Raw genomic sequence first — 11,292 nt, forward strand, 5'->3', positions numbered from 1 at the left:
GATTCCTTCCCAAATCCCGCGAAAAAGAAAACTCTGCCGCAATTGAAATTGATAGAGATAGTAAAGTATAATCAAATGCAGCAGAACATTTTTGACCTCAAAGTGAAGGAACTAGAGGTTAGAAAAGAAGAACTGGCTCTTCAAAAAGAAAAGCTTACTTTTAAAAGAGAAATCGCGAATAAGAAGTTAGCTTTGAATCAACAGCTGTTGGACCAAAAACGCGAAATATCAAATAAGAAGTTAGAACTAATGATGAAAATAGCTAATAAGAAGTTAGAATTAAAATTGGCAAAAGCGAACAAGCAGATAGATATAAGCTATGAACGACTGGCTATTTGAAAAAATAAACCCAATTAAATATAACCAAAAATATTGCAGTGTTAATGTAAATACATATTTTTTAATTTACAAAAGGTATGCTGAGAAAGAAAATGAAACTCCTTCCTTTACGATAACATATGAAAACATTAGAATATTTATGCTGGGATTAATGTTTTTTTTATTATATCGTTTTTAATTTAATCATTTCTAAACAAAAACATTTTATCAAGATTCTGATGCCAACCAATATTGTTTTCTATACATATGTTGTGTAGTGCGAATAATTGAGACGCCCATCTGCTCCAAGCAGGCATCTAAATTTGGATTTCAGTATTCCTATTGTTCTCTCAACGATGTTTCGTCCTCTGGCATGAAATGTATTAAAAATAGATTCTTGTGTGCCTGAATCTGTGTTACGATTGGGTGTTATAAGCCATGGTTCGGAAGGATACCCTGCATCTCCTATGATGAAAAATAAACAAATTATCGCCAGTAAAACAAATGTTTGGTATACATATGTACATACCCAACAACTTGTCAGTTATTCCAGAACTATGTAGATCTCTAAAATGTTTGCGAATGGGACTAATACTCCAAATATAAGCGTCATGATGAGATCCTGAAAATCTAGCGTCCGCAGCTCTGATGCGATATTTGTGATCACAAACCTGTTTAAATAGAAAAAAAATATAATAATTATAATATATACAATGCCCTATATTTGTATCCACACTTACAATCATAGCATTGAGGCTGTAATAATTTTTTCTATTGTTATAGCGAAGGGGGCGATATTTGGGTTTTACTATCCTTATGTGGGTCCCATCTACACACATCACCACGTCTGATATTCCCGACCTTTCAAAGAAATATTGTTTTGCCTCCATTCTTTCAGATTCTGTCATATTCAATTGTCTCCAATCGCCCAATAGTGTGATAAGAGGTGGTATCAAATCTCGCAAAGTGTTTGAAAACGTTTTTTGTGCCATGGCTACGTGGAAGTCTTGTCCAGTTCCGTGCTGATATCTGCCCTCTCCGAAGAAAATCAAACAAGCAAGTTTAATTTTTGCACTCACTCCATTACTTTTAATACATTCTAAATGAGGCTCAATTTTTTCCAAAATAAAGGAAAAAATTGGTTTCGTAACCCTGAAACATTGAAGAAACCTACAAATAAACGAAGAAATTAAAATTTTAATCAAATACAAATTTATGTTACTTACGCTGTGTCTGATTGTTTAAAAGGATTTGCTTTTTTCCGTAAAACTCTACGTTTGTTACGCAAATCTCTTTTTTCCTGTATTTCGTCGTCGTCGGAAAACAGAATGAAAAACATTTTAAGTGTAAAGGCGAAATGATTATAACAGATGCACGTAATGTTTGCACTTTCAACTGAATCACAATTTCATTACCGATTCTGAAAACCGATCAACGGTATCTTTGATCGTAGTTATGGCGACAAAGCACTGAACTACGAATACTAACAGGTGTGGTATTACTGTCATTTGGCTGTTATAAATTCATTTACAAATGAGCGCCGTACGCCGCCGCTACGGACGGATTCAATAATAGTAGCCATATTTTGAAAGGCTGCCTACAAGCCATGTACAAGCCTACATGTACATCATTTGAAAGGTAATTATTGAAGCTTCCTTGGACAAATCAATTTAAGACTTTGGGAGTTGCTATTCATCAGTTATCGCCGGAATTTTCGCCATGATGACAAGACATGCCTATAGGCATCCTAGGTTTTCGCAACATCGTTTTGTTAGAGTAGAGTTTTTGCATCAGGTTGGTCCAGAAAAAATCGATGGAACACATGTGACGGATGTTGTACCAGTTTGCGGACTAGTCAAAATTCAGCCGAAATTCACCCAATATGATCGCGTTGAGTTTTGTTTGCCATTGCGAAGCGAGAGGACTTCTGCCTCCTGATATATGTGTTCATGTTTATCAAGCACTATTTCACTGTTTGGTGGGTATCCGGCCCAGCTAACCAAGTAATGTAGCCACTTGTACCTCTGTTTTCATTTTTAGCTTCTTTTGGAACCTCAAAAATGTACCTGGGCTCTCTGGCGGTGGTCTGACTGTTACCTTATAGTGCCAAGATGTTGGCGACCAAACCGAAGAAACGTTCTCATGCGACGACAAACTTCTGTACGTAGTCCATTTAAGACGCTACGAGATGACATTCGTTGATCGTGCACGCTTGTAGCAAGCGCAGTTTATGAAACAGAAGAGCAAGCCCCCTAACCAGACTACTTTGGTCATATTACAGTCAGAATTCATTAGTTGAACGCTTTTTAGTTGACATGCTTTAGTTGAGCGCTGAATAGTTTGCTGACAGTTCAGTCAATAAAATGGACAGGAAATAAATAAGTATGAATTTATTTTGATAACAACTGAGTTCAGGAAAACAAGATGTCCCATTAAGTGAGTACGAACTGTAAACATAATTGTTACCAGAATACTAACAGGGTTTTCCGGTAGAACTCTAGACCGCGGGACACTTTGAAAAATCAGCGGGAGTCAATCGCAAGACTGTGGAACGACACTTGAAAACGTTGACGATACCGGGATCTGCGGATTTGTATCGCAAGACTGCGGCACACTTTTACGGGCACATTATCATCTCCCAGGGACATACGGCAGGAAGTTTTTAATTTCAAATTTTGAGTACCCACTGTTAGGGTTTCACAAAATCAAACTGCGGGGGCGGTAACAATATCGATCAGCTATTTTACATGGAGTTTAACACTTGACGACCGAAATCATGTCAACACTCCATACAACTTCACACGCAAAACTAGCCTCCGTATTGCAGTCGAGATTATTCCATGCTATCTATAAACATATATGTATATGCAAATATAAGGAATATGTAAACAAAAGCCGATTCGTCCCGGGCGCGATCAGATTTGCTCATGAATGATTGATTATATTCCCAAGGATAAATATTGGGCAAAGAAAGGTTAAAAATTGCTCTGATCGATTTATTTCAGCTAAATAACTACAGCTGATTTCAAAGAGAACAAAACAGATAGTTAAAAGAGAACAAAATAATTTTGAAATGCATCTTTGCTTGTACACAATTCCTGAACTCCAATTTGACGGACCGTTACTGTCACATGGATAAAACGCCGATGAATATTGTTCACAGCAAAAGCGATAAAAATCAGCCTTCTAAATTCATACACCTTGGGATAAGCCCACCTGTATATTATACCCACTTGGATAGGGTGCTCGAAAAATGCTAGGCCGCGGGGCCACGGGGCTTTCTCAAGCTGAGGAAACATTTTCAAGCACTCATTTAAGTTTCTCAAGCACTCAAAACTTGTTCTCAGGCGCGAGCTCGTGGCCGTCGTCAATTTTTCTCACTCTGAGAAACTGATAAAGCCACTCAAGTTTTATTTGGAGCTTTAAATAGAAAATATGTTTTTGATCGCATTTTTTTTAACTTTTTCAATTATAAATATTTAATACATTTTCCTAAGAGATTATCGAAAAACAAATAGCACAATTGCTTATATTTCAGTTATCCGATCGCTGCATCGTCAACTTTCTCAAAGATTCTCAAAGATTCTCAAAACCGGTTTTGTTCCGATTCGACAAACGCTGAGAACGAGGATTTCTCAAAAGCACTCATGAGTGCTTGAGAAAATGAGCGCTGAGAATCCCCATGGCCCCGCGGCCCTATACAAATTTCAGCCTACGAACTTAAAACGGAAAGGGCCCCACAAGTGGAATTGCATTGATAATCATCTTGTTTTGTCCCCACACAACTCACTCCACTAACAAACAATTGCATCCTACGAAAAGCAAAAACATTGCAAATTATAGCTCAAACCTCGCAATGTATATATCAAGTAAGCTGCGAGTATATCAAGTAGGTATGTCAAGGACTACCAATAGAGTGAAGAATGTATAAACTGAAAGTATTGTTTTATGATTCGATGGATAGAATTTTCTATATTGTTAAACACAATGCAAAAGGCTCAAAAGTTATTCGCATTTACAAAAATTTTTTACAAAAATTCATAAAAAAAGGTTTTAGGTTATATTAAATTTTTTGTATGGAGTTTCCAATTTTTCAAATGCAATTGCTGTTGTGTGGACAACAGAGTTATAATTAGTGTTTTACAGCAATATAAACTTACCGCACGGGACATACAAAAACTTAAAAACGGTTGAACGGGAGCGTTGATAGTAAGATCGAGACTTGCAGGTTGATCGTTGTTGTTCCCTCCTACATGATCTTTACCAGCAACTACCGTTAATGAAGGCATTTGGTGATCGGCCTCAGCGTGACTTGTGCTGATAACGCTGTCATGAATATTTCCACTACTACTGTTATTACTAACATCACTATCTAATTGCGAGTTTTCATCGCATGAGCGTGATGGAACATTGTTGAGACTCTTCATGTTTGCGTATTCACTCTTTCGGAAATCGTTGACGTTGATGTTGGAGGCAGGCTAATAGAGGCAGCGTAAATCTGAGAATGACATTTAGGTGGTATGTTAGTATTGGTTTGGAAAATAATTACACCATGACTTATTTTTTTCAGAAAATATTAATAATCCAATGAAACAATATTGTAGGGAAACAGGACAAATATGGCTTATTAGACAGTTTGTGTATTTCGAACCAAAAACCAATTATTCTTAATTTATTCTATGTTTTTACTGTTTATGTATGGATTAAAAATTACCCCATTGCACAATGGGCAGTTTAGAACAAATTTCGGGATAAAATTATTTTTGCAGAAATTGTTAATTTTTATCGTTTGTAGTAAAGAGTTATGATAGTAAATAACATTTTATATGTAGTTTGCATCCATACCACCAGGTGGTGCTACATAAAATGGTGTTTTAAGAGATCTTTGCTTTGTTTTTTTTTAATTTTGTGTGTTTTTTCTCTTGTATTTGTTGTTTCTAATAGTATAAACCATTTTAAAATATACTGTGATGTTCCATAATATATGAACAAAACATAATAATTTTGAATAAGATAATATTTTCTGCTTTGTATAGGACAATTGTAGCTAATTCTCATCACTTTTACTCACAGGTAGTTCAAATATTAAAAATGTACATAAACAACTTAGGTGGATGCTATTACAATCTCCTAACGTCTAGTTCACATTTCTAAAGACATGAATAAAGGCATTTAAATAATTAGATAGAGCAGGTACATTGAAATAAAGTACTTCCCAAATTCGTAATGAAAAGCAGCACATATTTTTTGTCTTTGAAGGTTAAAATTTTAAATCTGTTGTTTAAAAAAATAGGAATTACACATTTTCCTGGGCATTGATATCACAAAATATTCATCCAATACTTTTCCAACTCCTGAACTGCCTTCAGAAGGGATAATAAAAATAAAAATCTGATGTTCTTGGTTTTACAACTATCTGAAAATCAGAATTCAACGATAGCTACAAACAAAGTATTTACTTAATTTGTAAAGTTAAACCCTGTCTTTGTTTTAGTGTGTGTAGCTACTGATAATGAACTGGTTAACGAATCAGAGTAATACAGCTCATTATACAAAATGTCCTTCTGGATGCATTTTCTTTCTTGCAAAATATTCTTTGTAGAATAGTCCACTCTATCCTTATATTTAGTTTGTCATGACTTTTGGGAGTTTCTTCTCCCAAAACGGCAATCGATGCTGGTGCATTCATTTTCCTGTTATGCGTATAATTTTAGAATTATTTTCCATACATCCGTCTATAATCTGGAGCAGGACCAAAAGGTATTTGATTCTGAATTGCTTCATTAATAACAATAATAAAGTTAGGTTAGAATAGAAGTTTACATATTAGATAAGCACATGAGCTGAAACTAAGATACACAGCTTCGTAATGAAAATTAAAGGTAATCAAAAGCACGTAGAATATATTTTTGTAGAATACACTAAATACGCTACACTAGGCACCTATGGAGCCGCCTAGTTACGCATGTGTCTGTTTTTAGAAAAAGTTGATGTGAAAAAACTTAAATAAAATTCGCGTTCGCAAACTTTCGCAGAATATTTCTTCACAGATTGATAGTATATATGTTACACTATTATGTGACATATATGAGACAACGCCACTCTATGCCACTTCCATAATGGCATCAAGTCAAAAATTAAAATGATGAAAATTTTCGGGAAGTTTTTTCAGTTATTATCGTATATTTTTGCATAAAATTAACTTAACTCAAAATCTTTAATGTATTTATAAAGCTACCTGAATATCTTTTTTAAAATATCTAAACTTATTAAAATCGGTTCATATTTGAAAAAGTTACAAAGGTTCAAAGTTTTCCAAAAAAGTGAAAATTTTTCTGCATTTTTTTAACAAGTCTCGACTTTGAGAGGTATTTTCTAGAGAACCAGAAAAGATAAAGAGCTCATATTTGGTATTTTTCTTAGTTTAACCCTTAGCAATAAAACCTATTATTTGGAATTGCGCTACTACAAAATTGATTTTTTGAATTTCATCCCGGCAAATGCCCATTGTGCGTTGTCACAAGCACAAGCCCTAAATTAGTGTGAAAACGCACATTTGCGACAAATTTCTTTTCATGAGATTCCGGATGTTTCATGTTTTGACGTTTAAGTGTTCGTTAACTGAGAATCACCCCAGTTAGCGAACCTCCAGTTAAAAAGCAATCCAGTTAAAACACATCCAGTGAGCGGTCACCTATACCTAGTGGTATCCCCCGAGTTACGACCTCCTCGAGTTATGACGATTCGCAGATACGACGATTTTGATTTTGACAGTTGAACGTAGTCATTGAGAAGAAATTCATATGTAATTTTTTTTTTAATTTCTTGCTGATAACCGTTATATACACATATACAAAGATTCCAAAAGTACCCGTTCTTGAATATCTTTATCGTTTTTGGATTAAAATTAATATATTATCGAACATTGTTTAAAATGAAATACACGATATCATAGATAACGACTTCTCAACATCGGTTATAAACTTTCACAGATATTCGACATACAATTAATTCGATCAACGCCTTGCTTTGGGACTTTTTTAGGTCACAAATACAGTCGTATATCGGGGGTCACCAGAATTTATCTATGATTTCGTGAAAAAATAGCCATTTTAATTTATTGTGAATTTCGTAATCTTATTGTTTGTAAAATGTTTCACTGGTGCAAAATAGTCATTCCAGCTTGTGACAAAATTGTCTTCATTTTTTTGTTATGAGCAACATGATGGAGCTGTGATATAGGCTAAGATCGCTACAGTAAATTAGTTTTTCATAAATAAAACTGTAATGTATGTATACTATATCGACAAGCAAATTACAGCATTCCAGCATCCATATTCTACGATTTTACTAAATAATTCAACAAAACACCTAAATACTAAATTGTGATCTCTATGTAGTCACAATTCTACCAAGATGCAGGAGCTTAAACTAAAGCCTAAATTCGAATATTGCGGTCAATTTTGACCCTATGTTTTGATGTAATTTGACATTTCGTGTAAGACCATTATACCCCATAGAAAAACCATTTTACCCCGTACAATACATTTAGACGACTTGTGACGTTGATTTTCATTTTAAAAATTTAAATTTGTTTTAAATGCATAAAGTTCTGATTGTTGTTCATGAATAACCGTATTAACACATGAGGCGCAATCTCAGATTGCGCATATATTCGTTTTATCAAAACATATGTCATTTCGCACAGCCAACCCTGAGCTATAAATGTCATTTCCATACAATTTCAGATTGCGCCAAGATTGCGCATAAATTTTCAAGATTATATGTCCGAGATATATAATTTTTTATGACAGATTAACATATCAAACCGTTCCGTTTGACAGATAAATATATGCGCAATCTGAGATTGCGCATCGTCTATTGCTACGGTAAGAGATGTGTTCAAGGGTGCAAAAGTTTATCGTTGCGTGTGAGAGAATAGGGCTGAAGAATAGAAAGAGAAGTCATGATTTTGTGTTCAATATCCCCGAAAAAATTCGCTTGGTCCATTTATATGCGTTTTATCCTTGCGACAAATCAAACCCTGAACTATCAGATTCATTTTTTGTTTTTGTTTTTTAATAACTCTTAGGAAATATGACTGAGGTGTAGAGTATAAAATATTAAGTTTAATTGTATAATTATAAAACATATGCATTAATTAAGTAATTAAAAAGCAGTCGTAAAGCAGTGCCTCGAACGAAAAACCGGACAAATGATGCTTAAGTTGAATGAAGTTTTGTCCGGTTTTCCGATCGGAGCACTGTATTGGCAAACCCTATTTGAAACTTTTTTTTTCATTATTTTTATTCATTGCACCAATTACGGACGAGCTTATACAGCGTTTGGACTGACACATAAATTGTGACAAAACAACCGTATAAAAATTCATAAACAAATGTGAACGATATAGACACACATTTTAGCTACATTATTGCTTTTACATTTTGTAAATTTAACAGTTTTTTAAAAAGGTAATTAGCTGTATTCCAATACATCTTCTATGTACCAATTGTTGTGCTATGTCAGAGGTCTCCAAACTTTTCAGTTCGCGGGCCGCATTGCTTTACATATAACGGTGTTGAGGGCCATTTTTCCGTTGCCTGTATGTAATGCGAACGTTTCAATTTCGTCTTTATAAGAAAATACTAGCATAATATACAAAACTCCTTTAGCTTTCTATTATTAAAGCTTGGTCTACGTCTCTAAAATGCACCAATTACATTTTCTTTAAAAATAGTCACAATAATCAACTATTTATTTTAACCTTCATAAAGTTGCCACGGGCCGCATAATAGGCTCTCGAGGGCCGCATGCGGCCCGCGGGCCGTAGTTTGGAGACCCCTGTGCTATGTGTTCCAAGTGTTGTGCTTTAGACCAATTGTGCTAGTCCAAAAATGTGCTACGATTGTTTGATCTAACAAAATTGATTTTTAAAACTGAAGTGAATGTTTTTAAGGAATTTACAATTACAAAATTTGATAACAAGATGTTAAAAATCAATAATATCAAACAGTTTTAACCTAAGGTTTTTTTCAGTGGGTTTTTGTAATAATTTTCCCACTATCACCCAAAAAACCATTCCTAGAATTAGCAAAATAGAACTCCAACAATGTTATATATAACGAATATTAAAGAACAATGAGGAGAGTCTAAAATGACGGACCCATTATAAATTGTAGGAAAAGTGCGATACGCGCAATAATGTAATTATTCAATAAACAAATACTACTATCACTAACCTAAGGTTTAGAATGCCAATTTTGTACGATTGTCCATACGAAATGACACAACTGTTTTTTGCTATCTGATAGCAAAACTAGCAGGCATGAGCATAGCACAACAATTGGTTAATGGCCTTTTTTTTTGCACCGATTGTTGTGCTATTTTTCAACTCGATAAAATAATTATTTCACATTATAAAACGATCAAAAACTGTGCTATTTCAGTGTTAAGGAATCATAATCGATTTTTTAACATCATTTGGCATAGGTTCTGCGCTCTAGTTTTCGTTTAAATTGGGATTGAATGTTGGGCGGGTTTTTTGCTCATCGATAAGCTGTGGTTGAGTTTTGGACCGTGATCATAATTATAGTGTTTATTTGATTAGTTGACTTTGAATAATTTTAAAAGTTGTTAGAAAATAAGGAAATACGAGAATTTACACGAATAAATTGATATGAAACCGCAAAAAATACAATCTTTCCTTAATTTCAATCTTTTTGTAGATAACAATAATTTGTACACCCTATATCAATGTTTACAAATGTATTTAGCTATCAACGAAACTCGGATACCGAAAACGTTTCGATTGGTTAAATCGAATGATTATAATGGTCAAAAGATAACATCATCAAAGGATATTGGAGTTAATTAAATACACCATGCCTTATATGTTTTAAGTAATATTTCACAAGTATCCATAAGTTATCATTAAGTTTCTTTGTTAAGCTGTCAGTCCAAGAACATCGAAAAAGTTGTATCACGATGTGTTAATATTCTATCATGTGCATTACTAACATTTTCAAAGCTACCGCAGTGGGGTAATTGATTTAACACCAACGATCACTATTTAACCTTTCACAATTTCGGAGCAGATAAAATGTATATTATACAAGCGAAAGAAGAAGATCTCTAAGAACTCATTTAAAAAACTATAGTCACATAAATGCACTGCGCTTCATATCGCTTTCAACACACTTTCGTCTAATGAAATGAATGCATAGAGTCAGCCTTTAGTCTAGAAACGAGGTTATGTAAAAAGCTGAGCCCAGCCCAAGATCTATGTTGATACAAGGTCTGATTGGTCGGCGCTCTGACAGCCATCTAACCGTCCAAATAGCTTACAGCGACGACGTCGCGCGAGACAAAAAGTAGCTCAATTTTGCAAACAGAGCTACTCGTCTCGCGCGACAGTTTTGCTTCATCGGAAATAATCAAATTATCTACTTTGTTTACAAGCCAGATTAATGCCAAACGCAAAAAAATAGATTTGAACACATTTTAACCTATTTTTATGTGTTTTCAAATAAAAAACAAGTTGGTTGACTGAGTCAAATGAGCTACTTTGATCTAAACCGTGTGAAATTTTGAGCTATTTTTCGTCGCGCGCGACGTTGTCGCTCTATGTCTATTTGGACGGTAACAAAACATCCGACTCAACCAAATGAACGCTAAAGGCCCGCCCTACTAGCAAAGAGAATGAAAAAGGGTACGACTTTCAAACGACGGGCAGGTTGTTGTTAGTATGGTTTAGAGAGGCTTTGGCTCCTGCGGAGTTCTTTCGCCTCTCAAACGACGGGCATGTAGATGTTGTTAGTATGGTTCAGAGAGGCTTTGGCTCCTGCGGAGTTCTTTCGCCTCTTAATGGGCATGTAGAAGTAGGATGAAGCAGGAAATACGCGGAATCGGGCAGCGGTCAGAAACTCGCCGCATGCGATTTTGCCGCAAGCTTTCCCAAATGACAATCCAGCC

General features: G+C 34.8%; 1 protein-coding gene across 2 annotated transcripts in view; it reads right to left on the bottom strand.

The window, feature by feature from the left end:
• LOC120905693 (transcription factor kayak) overlaps positions 1-10,537 on the bottom strand; it is a 28,628-nt gene extending 18,091 nt beyond the window's left edge. Inside the window, exons 1-3 of one of the 2 annotated variants that reach the window (XM_040316698.1) lie at positions 10,339-10,537; positions 5,390-5,468; positions 4,479-4,816 (exon numbers count right to left, since the gene is read on the bottom strand). In XM_040316698.1, coding sequence (XP_040172632.1) covers positions 4,479-4,745 — 267 coding nt within the window. In that variant the 5' untranslated portion in view covers positions 4,746-4,816; positions 5,390-5,468; positions 10,339-10,537. The remainder of the gene's footprint in view (positions 1-4,478; positions 4,817-5,389; positions 5,469-10,338) is intronic. The other variant, XM_040316697.1, reaches the window with a different exon arrangement.
• Between the last annotated feature and the right edge of the window lie 755 nt (positions 10,538-11,292).

The sequence above is a fragment of the Anopheles arabiensis genome, chromosome X (assembly GCF_016920715.1).
Source record: "Anopheles arabiensis isolate DONGOLA chromosome X, AaraD3, whole genome shotgun sequence".
Lineage (NCBI taxonomy): Eukaryota > Metazoa > Arthropoda > Insecta > Diptera > Culicidae > Anopheles > Anopheles arabiensis.